The sequence below is a fragment of the Zonotrichia albicollis genome, chromosome 10 (assembly GCF_047830755.1).
Source record: "Zonotrichia albicollis isolate bZonAlb1 chromosome 10, bZonAlb1.hap1, whole genome shotgun sequence".
In the NCBI taxonomy this organism is placed as follows: Eukaryota; Metazoa; Chordata; class Aves; order Passeriformes; family Passerellidae; genus Zonotrichia; species Zonotrichia albicollis.
Window position 1 is genome coordinate 22,323,018 of NC_133828.1, and position 21,408 is coordinate 22,344,425.

Consider the following 21,408-nt stretch of genomic DNA (forward strand, 5'->3'; position numbering starts at 1 on the left):
ATAATAGCACAGGAATTATCACTAATGAAGGAGCTTACATGTCCAGATGAGGTCTAGAGTGAGTGTGTTTCCCAAACCAGGGCATGCTATGTAGTTCTTGAGGCTAGATGTTAAAATGCAGAAGAAGTTATTTCTTGAGATAGTGTTTGAAACATTTGTGTCTTGTCTAGTGCATCCCTGAAATAGCTTTGTAACAAATTCAGTAGTTGTTTTCAGAAGGCAAATTATTGTTTTCAGGACCAAGCAGAACCTTGTGCAAGCTTGTATTTAAATAATAAGAAAGGTTGGAGGTAGAAACATCAGTTGGCTGATAGATGGTATGTTTTCATTTTGGGGTTTTATGCAGTCAGTTGGTTTTGAACATACCTAAGCTCTATAGTTCAAAATCCTTACTATACTGCTTCTGAAATTATAGAGAATAAACACATTCTTGTTGCTAACCCTTTATGCACATTAGTGTTTCCAGTTGAACTCAGAATTCTGTTTTTCTTTCTCTTAGTCTTTGCATCATCAGTGAATTGTGTTATGGAGAAAACCTGCAACTTAAATATTTTCCAACTGCTTTTTTTTCAGCGCAGACTTTTCTTTATAAGGAAAGACTCTTTCTTTATTATATTAACCATATAATAAAAAATTCATTTGTCTTGGTTAATTTAAGGTAGGAGCTACTCTCTGAACATGTAAGTGTGCAGGATAGGGTCTCAGTGAAAGATACTTCCCTCATGCCAGAGTCTCAGTAAAAGATACTTAAGATACACTTTTGATAACTCTGTCCCAAAGCTGTTGATATAAAGAAAATGGTTTCTTAATTTCAGAATTCTGTGGTGGTGTCTTTTCTTGAAAATGTTGAAATGGTATATTTGAAGCATTTCTCTTGGGCTTTCCATCTTTCCTCATGTGTTTTAATATCTCACGCTTGTCCTGGCATACTAAGAATATAAAAATCATTTTGAAAGAGTAAATCTTTCTGGTTTATTCCCCTAAAGTATTGGTGAGTTTTGTTTCTTTACACTGTAATTTAAAATAGTAGGTTATGATTACATGTTACAACTGGTAACTTGTAATGAAAGCCTTAATAATTTTTCATAACCTTATACTAGAATACTGTGCTCCATGCATTTAAAGGTAAAATCTAATCAACTGTTTTGGAAACTAGATTGTTGACTTATAGTGATTATGAGTGTGCAGTGTTTGAACAGCATTTCAGACAGAAGAGACTGTCACAGTCCATAGTGGATAATGAAATGACACATACACCACTATTTAGTGCAGGAAGCCTCATGTCTAGAAGACCACACTGTGTTGATACTGTATTTTATCCAGGTATGCCAGAACGATGCTGCTCATTTTCTTTATGTTCCACTTTGACATATGCTCTAAGAGAATAGAAGGTGAGGTGTTGAAAAACAACTTGAATCCTGAAGTTACTTTGGTATATCATCTGGTTCGAGCTAGGCAGAAATAAAAACTATTTAAAATCTGTTCCCCTGTAAATGTTTTAGGAATGTAAGCGGCTTGCTTTATGGCATCACATCAGAACCATTATCCTTTCCCCATTTTTTACATCTAACTCAATTCTAAATGACTCCTTTAAGAAAAAAAAACTCCAACCCAACTAAACAAAACACACAGCCCCTTGCCCCTTATGCTGGTTTTATTTCTTGTTATAAATAAAGATATTGTATCCTTAGAAAGGTGTGATAACTCCCACTTAGATCATAATGTGCTAAAGTGCAGTGCATGTTTTCTGTGATCAACAACAGTGAGAAAGAAAATGGCTATAAAAAGGAAAATTTGAAGTTTATAATTGGAATGTGCACTCTTTTTTGAAACGGCTAAGGTTTTGAGTTCTTATGCCAATAAGTTCATATACTGCTTTCTGAGCATTTTGTCTCTGCCCTCATTTATTGAATTAATTCTTTAATTAGTGTCCTTTGGGATGTCTTCCAGTTGTGGAACTTGTACTAAGATTTCCTTTTACAGAACTTGTGACTTAATATTAGCTGTTTCTGAAGCAAGACACTAACCTCTGTGTGCCTTTTGCAAGTTAATGTTGACAGGCTCATAGGAAATGCAGCTGACGTTAGGAAGCTTGGGTGGGGACTACAAGGAGCTGGCAAGTACTCCAGGGTTCAGTGCCAGACATGCTGACACAACAGTACTTCACTTGTAAAAGTTTTCTTTAGGCTGCTAATTCTGTCTTCAGAGTAACTGGAACCAAAGCAGTGTCTCTGATGCCAAGTTAAAATAGCTAAAGTAACACTTTATAGGAAATTGAAAATGCTTTCCACGTCTTAGATCTTCGGAAATATTAGTAAAAAGAGCAAGCTTCTCTCTTAATGAAAGGGCGAGTTATGAACAGTGTGAGTATAATGAATGCATGCAAAACAAGTCCATCTAGCTAGAGTGAGTGTTAGAAACAACTCCAAGAGGGAAAAGCTAGCATTGTGAAGTCTCTGTAAATACTGTGCTCTGAGGGATTTATATCACAGTTTCAATTTATTTGATTTACTAGTTCATAGTCATATTTCATAAGGCACCCTTTAATAGCTTCCTTTAGATTTCAAAGTAAAATTGTTTTCTTCAAATGTATCTAGACATTGAGAAATGCTGTGTGATCACTTCTACAGCAGTTTGACCATATCACCTTAAGTATAATGTGTTTTGTCTTGAGCTTACAGTATTTCTGGTCCATATTAGAACCTAAGAAATAGTAAGGCAAAGCTTTGAAGGGACATAAAAGTGGAACACAGCTTAGGTTTGCTTTGCAGAAGTTCAGGCAGAGTATGAGTTGCTGCTACCATGCTGTCTCCAGTTTTGTATGTGGGAGGACTTCATGATGCCTCAAGAAGCATCATGGAGAGGAATCTTGCTGGGGAGGGCATGCCTGGCTTACAGACTCTAAAAACTGCTGCAGTCTTGGTGTAAGGATGCAGCAGTATTACATAAGCATATTGGTTTTGTTTTAATTTCATCGTGACCCTTAGATTTTAGGAAGTGCTTCCTTTCATTTCTTAGAATGCAGGACTCAAAGCAAGTGGAGGAAGAAAGGAGATTCAGATGATGAATTTAATCTGTTCAGTGTTTTTGCAGTGCAGTGTGCCATGGCATTAAAGTTAGCTTTAATGTTATTGCTTCTTTTAAGGTAGGCACATGCATTCTGCTCTCCTACCAAAGTAGAAGTTCAGGTAGCAGACTGAAGCAGCTTTGCCTACAGCAACTGGATGGCAGTGTCTTGCATCCATGGGAGACATTGGCTCCTGCTGACCTCAGAATTACAGATCACCTCGGAAGTCTCCTCTGACCTATTTTATCAAGTTAAAATTAAATAAAAGCAATATATAGTAATAAGAAAAGACTGTTTTTAAATCTTGGAGGGGTTTTTTGCATGACAACTGTCATATATAAAAAACTGGATTGAGAAGTTTTTTTCTCTGAGATCACCTTAGTCATTTTTCTTAACATCCTTTATGAGTTTGACTGTGCAATGTTGGACGCTGATGTCTTTCAGACCAAGATGTGTCTTTTCCTGAAGAGAAGCACTTAGTTAATTTTTGCGTCTACAAAATGTAAACTGGTGATTTCTGAAAGCTATGCAGCAAGTAACTATGTAGCCCATGACTTGCCTAAATCCAGCTGTTCAACTCACCATTGATTTTTTGTGAAGCTCTTGCTGGGGATCTGTTCTCATGTGTTTCTGGACATTCTGTGGCACATCTCTGAAATTTAGCTTCTGTACTGCCTGATTCCTTTCAAATTATTACCTAGATTTTTGTCCCTGCAAGTATGTGAATTTTCTTCCTGAGCTGGATCCTGTCTTTGCCAGTATGAGTGTACCTAGAAAGGCATGTGTGTCTTAGCTCCATAAAAGAGGCTGGAGGATATGTTTGGAAAAGAAATTTTAAAAAAGTTTATTTTTCACTGAGATAATACAGATAAACTTTGGAGAACATTGTCTTTATCTTGGTCACAAATTTGTTGAATGAAGGAGGATCTTGAGAGATGCTGTGGTGACTCTTCCAGAGAGAAGTTCCTTTGTTGAATAAAAATTGTGCAGTATCACTGAAGTGATCTGGTCAGTGTTCAAGATTTGAACTGTCTCAGGGGATGGATTGCTGACATTCTCTATGGCCTGTTTAGGCATTTCTGTTTACAGATCTGTAGTGATCTGTTTGCAGTGCAGTGAGGCTGCACTTCCTGTGGTTGAATGGTGTTGCTTAACTGTGGTCAACTGAATTCCTTGGAACAGGAGTTGAATTTTTCTAATGCAATGTCAATAGATTTTGCCAACAATAGCTGGCAATGAAGGCACATGCAAGGCTAGCATGAATTTCTGATGGTATATTACGTATTGTGAACTTTGTTCTTAATCATTTTCTGCATCATCTGACAAAAGTGAGCTGCAAAAATGGCTTTGCAATTATCTATCACAACTTCCATACTAAGTCTTTACTAGTAAGCAGGAGTTTTTATGTTTTTTATGGAGTTTATGGATGGACATTTGCTTTGATTCATGAACAGTTTCAGAAACATGGTAGCTGACACCATTTTTCTTAGACAGTGACAAGAAAGTTTGAGTATCAAAACTTTTTTTCTTGTTTTTTTTTCCAGATGGAGCAATTGTCAGATGAAGAGCTTGACCATGGTGCAGAAGAAGATAGTGATAAGGAAGATCAGGATCTCGACAAGATGTTTGGGGCCTGGCTGGGTGAGCTGGACAAACTCACACAGGTGAGGGAGGCTTCAATCATCTCACAGAATGATTTTTTGTTGTTACTACATTTCTTTTCAGTTGAATACCAACTGCTTGACTCTGCCACTTGCAGCAAGTCAGACAGTAGCCTGTGACCAGTTCAGTAATATTTAAAGGTTTATAAATTGGCTTTCTCTGTGAATATCTGGTGTCTTAACATTTATTCTGCTTAAGTTATTCTATATGATGCAAGTTAAATGAAAAAAAATTACCATGCTTCTCATAATTATTTAGAATTAAGCTTTTGGTGCTGTTGTAGTTTTTAGCAGTTCTCCAAACTGCTGGGTTAGCAGTTATGGAGAATGTGCTCAGATAATGGTGAGGGCGTATCACATGTGTGTCCAGTGATCTGCAATAACTTGAATAAAGCCAGCAAAGCATGGTTGGGGTGCTTTTAACCAGAATATATTTGCTTCACAGGAGATATTTTGTAGTAGTCTGTGGATTCAGTCTGAAGGAATGGGGCCTAACTTGCCTCTTGTGTCTCCAGTTTCCTTGATGGTCTCTAGGGTTATAGATTTTTAATTTTTTTTAATTTTTTTTTTTTGTTCAGGCCAAGCTGAGGAGAGAAGGGAGCTCAGGAAGAATAAACATTAGGGAAAAAGTAGCGCATTTATTCTTTTTAACAAAGGCTTGAGTAAAGATGTAGAAAATGAACATAAAAAGTTTAGGTGAGAAACTTTTTTCTGTTGAAGCATATCTTCAGGAACTTTTTATCAGTACAAGCCTTGCCTAATTTCAGATGTTCTGCAGGCCTGTTGAGTTTCAGTGACAGCAAGAGCTGGATTCCCTATGTAACACATTCCAGTCCAGGGCCAGCAGCTCCTGACCCTGTACTTCTTGGCTCAGCAGCTGGATCACAGTGCCCTACTGCTTGCTACTTACAAAATCCTGGTATTTATTACAGTACTATACCCATATTAGCCATCATAACATAACAACTCAGTGTATTGGTTAGAAAGAGTTTCTTTTTTTAACCTATGCTAGTTTTCCTGAAAAAAATGTGCCCTACATAAACTGGTTAGGGTTGGTTTTCATAACTTCATGTTATTCACAGGAAAGACTACTGAAAAAAATTCTGAATTTAGTGAATTTAAATCCCTGTTAATGAAATACGATTGTTCATTGAATGTTTTTAAGCGCTTATGCCATGGTTATGCTCATGAGCTAATGATGGATATTTTAGACAGTATTTCAGACTCTTATCCCAGTTTGAATGTTATGCAGTTTCATGCAGAGGGGTAGTTTACAGCTAAGTCAGCTGTCTGTTTTAAAATGAGCTAGTGTCTAACACCATTCAAAAAAGCATTTGGAAAATGCTTCTATCCTTTTGATTCTGAAAAAAAGCAGAATGTGTTTAACAAGTTTTTTTTACTGCATATCTGAAGTTAAATCTCTGTAATATGATGATGTTTGTTTTCAGTCTAAAGCCTGAAAAACAGGGGTGCTTTTATATATACCAGAACTTCTGAAAATTTTCTCTTAGAGAAAATTAATTCTCATTCATCTTAAGGAACTGGACAAGCAAATCTTTGTCAAATTATATTTGCCCTTTTTTTGATCTTTTTCAGAGTTTGGATGCAGACAAGCCTGTGGCACCAGTGAAGAGGTCACCTCTCCGCCAGGAGACCAATCTTGCCAACTTTTCCTATCGCTTCTCCATGTACAATTTGAATGGTTTGTTGAATTATTTACCGCATATAGTTTAAAAAAATACTACTTTAAGAAAAAAGCTATTCCAACTATAAATTAAAATATTGTAAAATATAAGAACATTTAAATACACTTATAGCTGAGGTGAGAACATGTTTGCTGAAGGCATTGCTTTTTGGTGTCCTTTTTTTCCAAGTATTTGAGTCTCCTAAAGCATTATCTTTTACAACACTTAGTATTTGAGAACTTTAGCATAGTACTTGTATAAAAAACTTGTTCGGGGATCTGATCTCATGAAAGAATGACTTAATGTGTATCTGTTAACCAGGAAGAAAGAGCATCTTGCTTTACGGAACAGAATGCAGGAATATAGCTACAGAATGCTTTCAGGATAAACAGAAGGAAACCTTGATTTAAAGGTTTGAGTATGTATGTAGTATTTTTGGTTTGATTTTGTTTTTTTAAAGCTGTTGCAATACTTTAGCAAAAAATGCTTAGCAAAACATCTACAGTTTTTCGAAAAGTGAGGCATGATATTACACAAGTGCATTTTTACATTCCATTCACAGGAAAGCAGTTTAAACTTTTCAGATGTAATCTGAACATTCATAGACTTCTTTTGCTGACAAATGAGTTTAACCTAAATAGTATGAAAGTTGCAGTGGTCAAGGGTAGTGCAAATGAATTTTGTTTCAGCAGTGCCCAGATATTTTGCACTACAGATGGGAAAAGAAAATGCTGCTTCCTTTGCTCTCTTAGCTATTAGATTTGATAACACAAAGTGAGACATTGCAAATGAAATAACTCTGCACATACTGACTACCCTTGTTTGTTGCAGAAGCCCTGAATCAGGGGGAGACTGTGGATCTGGATGCCCTCATGGCTGATCTCTGTTCCATAGAGCAGGAGCTCAGCAGCATTGGCTCTCATTCAGCAAACAATGCTGCAGTGAAACGCCTTGCCACGGAGCCCAAAACTCAGAAACCACCTGCTAGTCGACCTTCCACTAAGCACAGCAGCGTGAAAGGATTGTCCTCTGCTAAGGTGACTAAACCATCACATGCCAACGTGTCTCTGGATGACATCACTGCACAGTTAGAGAAGGCCTCTTTGAGCATGGACGAAGCAGCCCAGCAGTCCGTTGCAGAAGACACCAAGCCAGTGGTGACTGCCCAGCACAGGAGGACAGCATCTGCTGGCACAGTGAGCGATGCTGAGGTGCGCTCCATCAGTAACTCCTCCCGTTCCAGCGTGACCTCAGCAGCTTCCAGCATGGACTCCCTGGATATCGATAAGGTGACAAGACCTCAGGAGCTGGACTTGACATCACAAGGGCAACCAATCACCGAGGTAGGATGGCACTAATTCAACATTTTTGTTTGGTTTGGGTCTTTCTCTTCAAACTTACACTTCATTCCCCATGCTGACACTCATAGCTAAACATTTGCAGTGCAGTGGGGTTGGTTGAACTGCCCATGTTGTAGTTACTTCTTTCTCTGGTTTTGGTTCTGTCTGCAAGGAAACTTCTTAAAAAGAATGCGTCTAGGTTTTGGGATTTTTAGGAGCTTTCCCCATCTCTTCCTCCTCTCAAGCCAATCATACATTTTAATGTTTTTGTAGTTCATATTTTTATTCCAAGTAAATATCACATATTGCCTTTAATTTAAATCTGAGGAGTGCACAGCTGTGGAAAAAAGAAAGCACAATTGACAAAATTCTATTCTTCTTACAGTACAGTTAATACCTGAAACACATGGAGCAATCTACAGGTGTCTATCTGGCGCTACACTGTAACAGTAATTTGCTGTTTAATACTCTTGTTTAATGTATGACAGGAGGAGCTCTTTGAAGCAATACACAATGCAGAAAATAACTGGGTTGCTATACAGCATTAGCAGATATTAATTTGGGATTTTGATGCTTTGATATTGATTAATTAGAGAGGAAACTTCAGTAAGAACAGCCAGTTCGGTGAACATTGCAAGTGCTGGTGACTTGAAAATGTGGAAAATGTTCCAGTCAGTTTTGAGAACTTAAACTTCGAAGTTCTCTCGTAGAAATACTCTCTGAAACAGAAATTTGACCTGTTAAGATGTCAGTTGTACTAATATGCATGTTCTCTTTCATGAGAGAAAACTGGAACAAACTGAGTTTATTCTAATCAATAATTAAAACTAATCTGAATGGGCCGTACTGAAAGCATGTTTCTACACATCTGCAACAGAAGTTCATCTGATGTAAAGTGAACGATGCAGGCTTGTCAGTCTTATGATCAACTCATTGAGGTCACACTTTGATTTAAATCTTCATTTTAAATAGTGAGGAATTAATGACAGTTTAAGTCAACTTTCTTTTCATGTAAAAAGTTAGCGTTCAGTATGCTTTTATTGGAGATTTCCTACTGAGTGAAGAAAAACAGATAGAAATATGCCCTTTGCTCTTTGGAAAGTTAAAGTGCAAACCTTTGCATTATTGCTGTTGGCCTGAGTGTTCAATCCCAGCCTATGACAGTCATTGATTATATTGTTGTTTGTTTGAGAATCATTTTCTTTTTATGGCATGATAAGGCTTATATTTGAGTTGTTGGTTTTGGGTGGAGGTTTTTTTGGTTTTTTTGTTTTTTTGTTTTTTTTTTGTTTTGTTTTGTTTTGTTTTTTGTTGTTGTTTGTTTGTTTTGTTTTGGGGGTTTTTTTTGCATCTCCAGCTGTTACTCATGATTATATGTCTGTTAGGTAATCTTGCATTTTTGTCTCTTCTCAGGCTGAAAATATGACTTTTATCAATCAGTTGCTCTAGCTTGCATAGCATAAGAGAAGCATGAATATTGCGTTTTTTGATTTTTTAATGCAAGATGTTTTCTGCAGTTGATCTTGCAGGTCTCCCTCTAAATTCTCTTTTACTTTGGGGGTTATATGCTTGAGGCATCAGTAGAATTGCCCTTCTTGTCTCCCAAGTTTTTTCAATCCTTTGTGCCATGAGTCATCAACAAACCACCTTCTGCCCTAAATTACCTTGATATTGGTGAATCAAGGGATAGAGGTCAAGAAGTTGCTTTGTCTTCACAGGAAGCTAATCTGTATTGCTGCAAGTGTTGCAGTTGCTGTCTCAGTTGCTTTCTGACTGCTTGGCCACTGAGTGCAAGGCTCAAAATCATCCCCAAAAGCTTTTCTCAAAGACATGTGAGGGCTGCCTTTGTACAAACGCAGTGATTGCTTCTCATATAAGAATGTGACTTGTTTCTCTGCCCAGATAAGTTGATAAGAATGATTGATTCCTTTGAAAAGGAGGTAACCAGAAAGTGTCAGTAATTTGAGATCCAGATTGTGCTCTCCTCTCGAGAGCAGAAACCTCTGTACTCATTGACCATGCTGTTTGCTTTGGCTCCATTCTTTTTCATTTCAGTAGCCTGAGGAAGGTATTCAATTCTGAGAAACTGTCCCTAGGTTTACAGAATTGATATTCACCTGTCCAGTATTTAGGTTGTTATATGATGGGATGGAACTTCTTACAGAGAAGTTTCTTTTCTCATCACTGGTGAACAAGGAAAGGGAAATCACTTTTTTTTTGCATTTGTGACAGATTTAGTGGTGGCATTTTTAAAATTAATTTAGCTTTTAAATGGATTCTTTGGAAGAATCATTGGGTATCAGCAAAGCTGTTTATTTCCTATGTCATTCATTTAGTGCCTAAAAAACTAGTTTAAGGGTTTTTTAATCCTCTTGGCTAGGTTGTGAACCAAAACACCTTTTACTAGTAGGGCTGATTTGTACTCTCCCACCCCCACAGTTTACTCAATGGTGCTGTTTCTAATAGAAAACATCCCTTTGAGAAAATAGCCTTTGAAGTCCTAATGTCCATATAGGGAAAAACTCAACAGTTTTTATGCAGAAAGTGGGAGAGGCAATTTATTCATGGTCACAGCAGATCTGTTTTGAGGTTTGTTATTCTGATGTAGTGCTTCAAGTTAGCTCTTTTCTTTTGCCTGTCTTCCTTGAGACTGCCTGTAGGTGAGCTGACCTTTAAAATTTTTCTTTACTGCTGTGGCTCTTCTGAAAGAGGTCAGTGTCTTGGCAGCTCTGCCCTTTTGACCGATACTTTGTCTTCTCCAGGCAGTATAGGTACTTTAAAAAGTCATGCTTTCTGTTGCTACTTCATGTTATGCTCTAAGTAAAATGGAAGACAGTTCTGGTGGGAAGAAATGCTTGTTTGAAAAAAGAAATTAGGCTTTGCACTTATTAAACTTCAGTATTCTATCTTAAAATATACTTCTGCTGTGTAATTTAAGAGCTCTCTGACTTGGCAGTGCAGGAAAATCCTGTAGAAGAGCAGTCATGTACTGGCCCACTGAAGGTGTGTGTAGTCTAATATACTGTGGCTGGTAACAGGGACCAATATTATAGGAAAAGGCTGCAATTCCACGGCCACCAGAAATGGGAGGATATTACTTCACTTTCCTCTCATCCTTCCTTCCTCACAGTTCTTTCCTTACACTCTCATCTCCTCCCTTGTCCCAGCTGTGGCACTTGACTGGTGATTAGTACCCCAAAACTTTGTGCTTCTATTCTGCATCTCACTCTGTGTTATTTAGGTGAACTGCAGAGGCTCAGAGGAGTGATGCACATGAGGGAGGGGTATAGCCAGGGACTGGAGGCTGGAAGGGAGAGCAGGAACTCACTTGGTGGTGGTAATTGATTATTCAGAACTTCTTACCTGAGTATTTGGACAGACATCTTAGTGTCTTGTCTTCCTCTTCCTCCTAGCAGCCTGCGCTCTAGGCAGCTCCGGGGCAGATATATCTCCTATATGCAGATATATCAGCATGATGACAGATGATAACTCTCAGTGGTCATATTGGCCAGGACCATCCTTGTACTCATTCTGAATTTGTCTTTAGATCGCTTTCAGGGGAGTTGACTGGAGTTCCCTCGGTTGTCTAAAGTGGTGGGTTTATTAGTTGTCATCATGGTTTATTTTCTTCCTTTCCTCCTTTCCTTTCTTAGCACTGTCTCTTTAGACATTGTGAGTGTTGGTGTTTTCAAAGACTATCACTTTGTAGTCTTAAGACCCTATCTTGGTGGTACTAAGTGTTTTCTGACTGCACTTCATTCTTGTCTTCAGTCTCCCCTTAAGTATTGTTGAACAAAAAATTGTTTCCACCCCACTCTAACTCCATAATTTTTTGCTGAATTGAAGTTTGTCTTTGACACAATGACTTCACAGATCCTTGCTTGAACAGTATTCTTTCTGAAATTGGTATATTGCATTTTGTTTTCTTTGCTTTTACTTGTGTAATGAGTGGCATGCACCTTAAAATGTTGCTTCTGTGGGGGGTTACTTTACTTGTATGTAGACTAAATTAGTGAAGTAATAGCATGCATCAGTTGAAGGTAGGGGAAATGATGTCTCTGTGACTAACTTGTTGCCTCCACCCATATTATCTTTTTCTTCTTCCTTTGGTCTCTCTGCCAGCAAGAAGTTGTCTCTGTTTTCAGTGAGCTGTGCTGGAATAGAAGGAGAGGAAAGCAGAGGGGAGAGAATAGAGAACTGTGTTGATGATGCTTATGTAGCTGTGTGTGTCTGGAGAGTGAAAGGCTCCATTCATGGGCAGTCATTGTTACTGTCCTGCACACACTCGGTGAAGAGGTTGCAGATAAGTTTGAAGTCTGCCATCTGGTCTGGCACAGTTCAGCATCACCCCCACCCCTCTTTATGTCTGTAACCCAGTTTGCACAGCTGAGAGATTCTGCTCATACAAAGATAATGCAAAATTTAGCTGGTAACACTACATGATTTAATTGCATTTTATTTTTTTAGCTTTTACTTAAACTCATTGTAGATTTATACTTGATGTATGAGAGGTAAAAGTTATGAGAAGGAGAGAATGACCAGTGCAATAAAGCCACATGGTTTTGCTTCACTTGACAGAAAAGGCAGTGTAGAGTAAACATTAATATTTCTTACAGGGTAAAAAAGGGAGCTTTAGAGGTATCACAGTTAGTAGCAATTGTCATGTAAACTCAGCACACATAAATAAATCTGTACTGGCTAAAAGATCCTGTGGGATAAAATGAAAAAGTTGAAATGGACATAAGGGAATAATAAAGTCTGTGTTTCATAGCAATTTTGTTATAGTTCTTACATGGACATGCTAGCATTTCATTTGCCTGTGCAGCAATGTAACACAGAAGCTTTGCTACCCATTTAAAATTATTGAGGGTCCTGTTTTATGTATGAAAAGGCAGTTAACTATTAATGTATGCAGACAAATAAACTGATGATATACATGGTCTTTGTTAGGCATCGATGTCTTAAAATAGAGTTGGACTGCTGAATCTCATCTGTTATTTGTAGGTGGTGGAAAGAAGAGTTATGGTCTGTTTTAGCTCTTGCAGGAATAGAGCATTATTGCTTTTGTATTTTGGGAGCTTGAAGTTTGAGTACTTTTCCTTATGGCCCACGTGTTGTGTGGCTAGCAGATGTGAAGGATGTTAGACTCCAACTTGTGAGAGTAGTCACAGATAAGCAACAAACAAGGCATGGCAGAGGTTTGGTTTGTATTTCTTCTAAAGACTTAAAAAAAAATTCATTTTCTGCCAGTTGTGTTATGTCCTTAGTTTAGAAACAAAGTCTGTTCTGGAGCTTTTCCAGTTCCGCTTTTCCTAAGCTGAAAATAGTCAATGGAAAGACTTAATTTGAAACACAATTAGACCATTTCTTCCTCTTTCTTTTTTTTCCAATTATTAGTCACAAAGTGTTCTTTTATAAGTCAAAAGCAAGGGAAAATTGTGCTTATCTGTCATCCTGAAACATTACTTTGGCTTCCAGTTTTGTTGGCATAAGAAGTGTGAACCATCCATTTTTCAAATGTTTTTGAAATACATGTAAAATGACTCCTCATTTGCCAGATTTTTGGAAGCTTTCAAAGCATTCTCTGAGATAAACATATGATTTTATAAAATATAAACAATATTTATGTATTTGAAGTAAATAATCAAATGTGCTTGGCTATGCATAATCACCATATATTGCACTAGAACTCAAGGATTGCTAATACACTCTTCCCAATGCCTGCAAACCAGCACATAAACGTTTTTTCATATTATACTTATGGAATCTGCAAAGCAAATTATGGGAAGGGATAATTTTAATTTTTTTAAAGCATTTTCAGTTGAGATCCAAAGGAGGCATTCTAAAAGTTTTGTTTACTGCACATCATGGAATGGTAGGTTTCAAAAATTGGGGTAGATAGATTTAAAATACATGAAAGGGAAACAAGAATTTAAATACTATCCTTGCACTGGTAAATCTTGATTCTCCACTCAGTGTATCTGACTTATTTTATAGCTATGGACCCAAAATTTATCTTTTAACTTTTCCACATAGGAAATAACTAACTTAAGTGTAGCAGAAACCACAAAACATGTAAGAATAGTTTCTCTTCAATCAGCTTTGCCTCACACTGATGAAAAAGCTTTAAAATTCTCTCCTGGGAAGGAACAGGAAAATAGACAGTGTAATGTATGCTTGAGTCTTCTTTGACCCCACTGGCTGGCAAGGCTGGTGTTCACTCAGAAATTACAGTTAGGGTGTACTTTGTTAGTGTAAATGTGAACACCAAAGGCATTGGCTCTGAATGCACCTAAATACACTGTTTGTTTGGGATTTTTCTGTGAGGTTGGAGTCTTCTGTGGACAAGCAACTGAATGACTCATTCTGCTATACTAAATGCTGTGTAAATAAGCTTACTTAAAAATTAATCTCTTTGTTTTTAGGCCTATTCCATACCACTTCAGAAAAATACTTGTGTTTATGAAATGTTTTTTGAGGACAAAATTGTACCATTAATACAGAAAAGCCAAGAAAGTGGTTGTTCAGAGGTTCTTTCCCTTTCCAGATTTGTCTGCAAGAGGAAAAATACCATAGATGAATGACGAAATAAATCTAGGCAGCACACTCTTGGAAATACCCACTAGACTCGGATTGAGAAATCAGAAGTCTTGCTTTATGATGTTACCAAACTTTGCTGAAAGTGTGCTGCAGGGGAGTTGTATGCATTGATTGCAGTTTGCAGTAAAGATATCACTCTACTAGCCATGGTTAATTATGGAGCTTTTAAAACAGTCAGTTTCCTTGTGGATACACCATCTTTTTCTGCAACGTTTGATTGGATTAGAGATCTGAAATACTAAAGCTGTAGGAAGTTAGAAACAGATTACTTGTTTGTCATTGTTTCAGAATGCCAAAGAAGAAATTTAGGACAGATGACAAAAATTAAGAAGACAGCCACCAGTTGTGGAACATTAAACTCTTAACAGGAGGAAAGAATTTGTTGTTTTCCTGAATTATCTTGCTGCTGCTTTAGTTTCTCAGTGCTTATTTTCCTGCTCTGAGGTTTTAATAAGAATAAACTGTAACCCCTTTTGCAACAATTTTTTCCTAATACCTAATCTAAACCAGCTCTGGTGCAACTTGAGGCCTTTTATCTTGTCTTATCTCTTGTTCCTTGCAAGAAGAGACTGTCACCCACCTGTCCACACCTCCTTTTAGGTGGTTGTAGAGAGTGATAAGGTGTCCCCTGAGCCTCTTTTTTGCTAGGTTAAACAACCCCCTTTGCAAAGGAGAGCAGAAAACAGATATGTTTAGCTAGATGCTTATCATATTGTGTCCATATGAGTAAGTTCCAGATGAATACATAATCATAAAGAGACTGGGAAAACATTTTCAGTGCTCCTTCTCCATCCTTGGATCAAAATTACAAAAATAATTTTAAATCTTTAATTCTTGAGTTCTCTTTTGGAAACAGTGGATTCTAATTCTTGAAGCTGGACTCTGTAGAATTCAGTGTAGGGATGTAGTTGAAATGGAAGCTATAGTAATCATTTCAACAAAGTTTTGCAAGCATATAGCTTTCAATTGAACACTGTGTACTTCAGTTTCCCTGGTTTTTAGTTTGTTTTTTTAGGGTCAGAGAATGCATTTTAAAAAGGATTTTGTAATGTTTCTCAACTGTGATATTAAATCCAAAATAGTGGCACAAGAGTGCCACCAGCTGGTTTAATAAAACACATGTATTTATTAAACATAGAGTTTTGCAAGAAATGTAGCAAGATAATTACATGCACAAGTCCTCAGTGTGCTCTTACTGCCCTTTTTTTGGTACTAAGATAAGTTATTCTGCTGTACAAACTTTGAGTGAATTATGTCTTTGAATGTAAGATAGTGTTTAACAAGAAAGGAAGTTTTCTATTTAACATGTTTAAGGCATGTGAACAGGAAGATAAAATACTTCAGAAGATCACTAGGTCATCTTTCTTATAATTCCCACCCCAGTTGGTGATCATTATTTTTAAACTGTCAGTATAAATAACGTATGTGACGCCTTTGAGACTGTATTGTACTGTTTTTAAATTCTGGATGCCTGTTTTCTCAGCCCTTACCTTAAAATCAGAGGAATTAGATGCAACTCAGCCTCTTAGTGATGAAACTTAATCTTTCTAAATTGATAAAACACTTAAAACTCTAAAAACACTTTTCTGTACTAAGTGATCATCAAACATTACAAGAAAATAGATCAGTGTTCAGATTTTGCAAAAATATGCAAGTGGAATTGAAGAAAGGAGGCCATGCATATACAGCATCTTACTTGAGAACCAGTGGGCTCCTGCCATGGCAAGATGGGCTACATGGCATTCATGCTTCAGATCTTAGCTAGGCAGCTCAGCTCATCACCTCTTCTTAAAGGCGTTTCTCAAAATCCAGCCGTCAGCTCTTTTCTGTAAAAAACAAATCTAATATGCTCTATAATCCAGTGATAGTTTAGTTTATGGAATTGGAATTGGTTTTATATCCTAGGTGAATATTAGGTGAGGCACTGGGGGAGAGACAACTTTGTTGTTAGAGCTTGAGTTCTCATTGTTGTGGCAGAAGCAGGTGGAAGAACAGATGCTTTTCATGGTGGAAGACTAGAAATGTCTCCCTAGGAGTAATTAATGTTTTGGTTTTCCTGGATTTGATTGCTGTTCTTTTTAGTCTAGTGAAGTACCTGGGGCAGACAAGTAGGTTAATTTGTTTGTCAAGATCAGGCGTTTATATTGTCAGGGGTTTAATACATATTTCAAGTCCTTACATAGAGAGGAAGAGTGGGCTGTCTGGATCCTCTGTGTGAACCATTGTGATTGTACCATCTAGAACAAAATAATAAAATATTTATCTTCCCCCAAACAATGGAATATTCTAGGAGCAACATCTGTTTGCCTCAAAGCTTGATGTTTGAGCTGAAGTCTTTCTTTGAAATAGACTAAATGCTTTAAAATTGGATTGTGAAAGTAACACATTGTTCTAAAATGAAATTTAATTTATCTACTAGTTTGTGCACGCCAAACATTTAAACATTTTTGTGTTTTGTGTGTAGTTACTGTTTAGCTGGGCTATAATTTCTAGAACTTGGTCTTTCCTGTTGCTTTGCTGCTTCTGCTCATTCTAACTTTTGGGTATGTGCAGTACTGCAGAATTTGTTATAGGGTAGGAAGAAGCCCTGCACAAAAAATGTCTGGAAAAGAGCTGTTGCCTTCCTGTTTCTAGGCATGTGAGATCTGCAGCTCCAATTCACATAGGCAGTTGTCATCACAGTGGTGTTCCACATTTTACTGGCCAACCCCTATTCCCGTAAAATATCATTATCAAAGTGTCAAGTGGCTGTTGTGTGGTAAGAAGGATATGACATTCCCATTTTTGGGTGGAATTTCCTTGGTGGAGATAATGTTGTTAAATACAAGATAGCAGCAGCCAAGATGACTAAGAAGGTTAATTGGCCTACCTTGACCTTCCCTGTTGGAGAAATATTCTCCAGCAAATAGTATTTCCTTTAAGGAGAGATTCAATATCCTGTATTTATTGACACTATTGTTGGCTTACAGGCTAAGACAGAAGTTACCAAACTCTTTTTAAGAGGAGGCTGCAAGTGTACATTGTCGTATTCCGTCTACTGCAGTGCTCCATTCACCAAGAAAGTGATCCATTATTAATCAGTGCATGATGACTGACAAGAACTCTATGAAGAAACTCTTAAAAAATTTCCTTGAACTTGTCACTGGGTTTTTATGTATACTTTTGGGGTTTGGACTGAGGCAGCCCATTTTATTCTGCAAGTTGTGTAGCAGTACATTGTAAGGAGACCATCCTAAACTGACTCTGTGGGAAGTTAGAGCCTCTGTGTAAGAAAGAATACAATTCAGCATGACTGTGAATAATTATACCAGGTATTACAAACCCTCAGTGTAGTTTGAGCTGGGCAGCACTGCTGTGTGTCTAAAACATATGATATAAATACAGACAGTGCTTAATATGCAAGCAGAAAAATAATTTACTCTGTAACATAACCTGTGTCTATATTAGTAGCTAAACACCCAGGTGGAGCTTTGGCTGGAGCCTGGGTTTAATTTCAGATGCTGTGTAGAGTCTTCCCTGAGGTGCAACTTCTAAAGCCTCCTTGAGATCCTAATTGCTCATCCCAGCATGTGGCAGTCACATAAGTAAACTCTCCCTGCAGGAATTGTATTCTCCAAAGTATTTGACATTGCTTTGCAGGAAGTTTTGGACGTGGGCTCTTCATTTTTTTTTATACTATACCTTATTGTGGCACTGAAGAAGAGGTGAGATTCTGTATTGCTAATTACTAAACAAGAGTATAGTAGGCATGGATAGTTGTCATGCCTTGTTCTGTATAGTGTTGAAACAAATAGGGCTGAGACAATTGTAACCACATGAGACAAAACTTGCAGGATGGTGGTGGTACGCAGGTTTACTTCATGCTCTTTTAATTTGTTTAAATGCTCTTGTTAAGTGCCACAGTACTAGTCTGATTTCCTTAGCAGACTGGACTGTGTGGTTCTGCAAATCGCTGCATGATGATGGTTTTGTTGCCTGTAGCAGGTGCTGGAGAAGATAATTCCTGGGATCTGTCATTACCTGATTTCTGAATTTTCTCTACTTGCTGCTTCCCCTTTTCTGAGTTTGCTTCCCATTTTGAAAACAGATGAAAATATATTTTCTGCTAATTTATCTTCCCAAGGGAAGCACGGAGATTTGTGATTTTATAATTTGGACTATACAAGAGAAGAGAGACTTAAGTCATTTAAAAAAAAAGGGCGTGAATTTTAAGTTAGGTTGGTTTATTGTTGTGAAAATATCTTTCTTCTTTAAGAATGAGACAGCAACCCACATAGGAAGCATAAAACTAGGATGTCTCCCAGATGACCAATTTATAGTGGCTCTATGTTTGTGTAGTGAAAGTGGAATGTTTCATTTTAGAAGACTGGACAGGATTTTGAAAAGCATTGTAAGAGTGTGTTTTCTTGCTTTTAGAGTTCTAAATGTCTTTACAAATAAGTTTTCTCTTGCAGAAAGGACACCAGTGGCAGGTAAGCAAAAGTTCTCTTAATTCTGTTGTGTGACATTTTGTACAGAAGAAGATTAAAATAGTGTGTTTTATTAGTGGCTTGTGTAAAAGCACAAATGATTTTACATCAGTGATTCAGGCTCAGTATTTGGGAATGTTCATGTTTTTATGGGAGGGGAAAAAAGTGATGATGTAGGGTTTTTTCTTTTAAACTCTGCTTTATCTTCTGTAATCAAGAAGCCATAAAATTACTATACTGACTTCCTTTGACTTATGTTCTTTCTCTTTCTTTCTGCACAAGCACTCCTATTTGGACAGGGAAACCTCCCTTCTTCTGAGAAACATTGCAGGAAAGCCTTCTCATTTGCTGACCAAGGTGATGATGCTTCTTTCTACTGCATGTGACTGTTTCTGTGTAGAAAGAATGCTTTTGGTGTGTGCTATGCTTCTCCACTCCTGCCCTTTCCAGGAACTTCTGCATTTACTTACATGATTTTCCTGATTATCCAGGTGCTTTTAAAAGATTGAATTGTGTTGTATGTTTCTGCAGATTTATCAAAGTGTTCAAGTTCTTAAATACTTAATAGCCACATTAGCAGGTAAAATGCCTTAGTTGAAAAGGAAATGTACTGAGCTCAAAGTTCTTTTGTTCCTATTGCCATTCACTAGTTTTCAAAAAAGAAAAGATCCTACTAAAAACGTGGGAGTGTTTAGTAGTTTAAAAAGCCATTAGTAGCCTTAAAATAAGTTCTCTTGCTGTATTGAAGATGAACTAGTAAGTAATGGGATATTTTTTTAACATTTTGAATGTTGACTGAATATAATATGGGGAGAATATTGTAGTAAGACAGCGGTCTAATGAGCCAGATATGTACAAATCTTGATGATAAATTAATCTTCTTCACAGCAAGGAGGTCACTAATGTACCAAGTGATCACAAATTGTCATTCAATTTGCTAAAAATTACATCTTTTATATGTGTTTCCTTCTGAAACTAGAGGACAAGGGATGGAGCAAGCTATAGGAGTCTGGTGAAAACACAGGCTAGGATGAAGGGCTAACAGTTTCATGTAGCTGTGGTGTCAGATGGTGCTGATGCTAATACATACTTCAAAAGCATATCTGTGTGGGTATTTTTTAATTCACAGACATTCTACTGGAGAGACCTCAGGGAAGCCTGAAGTAACAAATTCAATTTGGTGATCTCAAAACAATGAGGATGATGTTCACTGGGCATAAGTAGTCTGTATTTAGCAATAAAATTTAGTACTGCTTTACTGCTTTTTTAAAAATATCTAAATATTCTTCTCAAGATGCTCGGCATGTATCTTGACAACACATTTTCAGGCTGTCTTCCAGAGGAGTACAAACAGCCAAAAGCAAGTAATCTTCTGCTCTTGTGATTGTTTTGCTTAAGTTTTAAGTCCATACCTCTGCCTTGACCCCAATAGCTCTTGGCTCCCCTGCACTGCCCAACAAAGCAAACAGCCACCAAAACAGCAATTGGCTTGATTGCAAATAGATTAACAACAGCTGTGGCACAAAGAAACCACAATTTTCTTTCATCTCCATGTGTCTGCAGATCCTCCCTTCTGGTTGTTTATATGTGGGATGAGTGTTAGTTACCATAGAGGAAGTTAATTTTTAAAAGTACAGTAAATTATCCCTTTGTGTCATATGACCATGGAGTAGCTCCTCTCAGGTATTCTAGTACACTCCACAGTTAAATGAATTTATAAATCCTTGTGTTGGCTTAATTAGGCTTCACAGCTCTTTGATTCAGGTGCTTTTGGTGAGCCTTCTGATTTCCTGAGGCTAATGTTGGTGAGCTTGTGACTGTTTCGGTACAGCTGTGCCTTCCTCTTCTGACTCCTGAGCACACAGGCTGGCATGGCACTTACTGTTCTCTTCTGACCTCCTGCAAGCAGAAATACCTTTAGCAAAATGATGAAATGGAAGTCCACGTTACTGCTTAGATCTCTTCAGCTTGTTGTAACATTGGATAAGGCTCTCTATGAGTGAAGCAATCCCAGGAAATGGGGCATTTCCTTGTACCAAGGTGTTAGATCATTTGACTGTAGGATCATATCGCAGGTCTGTGCTGGTGTCCCTGGTGTGTCACCTGTTTCTTACTGTCTTCACCTGTTTCTGTTTCTTCCCCTTCTCTGGTGTGTCTGCATCTTATATTGAAACTAGAACCATTTTTGTCCTCTGCTAATATAACTAATTCTAAAAATTCTGGCCGTGGACTAGATCCCTTCTGCATCACAGCCATGCACACACACTGTCTTGAAGTTTTGGGTGATTGGTGCAAATGGAGATGTTAATATGGTGTTCTCTGGTAGCAGGAACCTCTGATTCAGTACAAGCTCTGCAAGGAGGAGATTCCTTGCAAAACATGATTGCTTTTCTACCCAAGGCTAGACTGTAGCTGGGAAAATAAACAGTAGATACCTGATCTTAGTCCTTCAGAAGTCAGTGCTACGTGTGTATTTATTATCTTCTTATCTGCAACCAAAGAAAAAATTCAGAGAAAAAAAGCAAATACTAAACAGAGAAGAAATTTCTTAATTTTATGCATTTTGTAGGTTGTGTATCTACCTTG

At 37.5% G+C, this 21,408-nt stretch overlaps 1 protein-coding gene across 6 annotated transcripts in view; it reads left to right on the plus strand.

Annotated features, from left to right (window-relative positions):
• The window catches only part of RAPH1 (Ras association (RalGDS/AF-6) and pleckstrin homology domains 1), a 144,958-nt gene that overhangs the window by 92,485 nt on the left and 31,065 nt on the right, over positions 1-21,408 (plus strand). For 5 of the 6 annotated variants that reach the window (XM_074548323.1, XM_074548319.1, XM_074548321.1 and 2 more), the window contains exons 2-5: positions 4,612-4,731; positions 6,325-6,430; positions 7,245-7,756; positions 19,105-19,179. In XM_074548323.1, coding sequence (XP_074404424.1) covers positions 4,612-4,731; positions 6,325-6,430; positions 7,245-7,756; positions 19,105-19,179 — 813 coding nt within the window. Of the gene's footprint in view, positions 1-4,611; positions 4,732-6,324; positions 6,431-7,244; positions 7,757-19,104; positions 19,180-21,408 lie in introns of those variants that run through there. The other variant, XM_074548324.1, reaches the window with a different exon arrangement.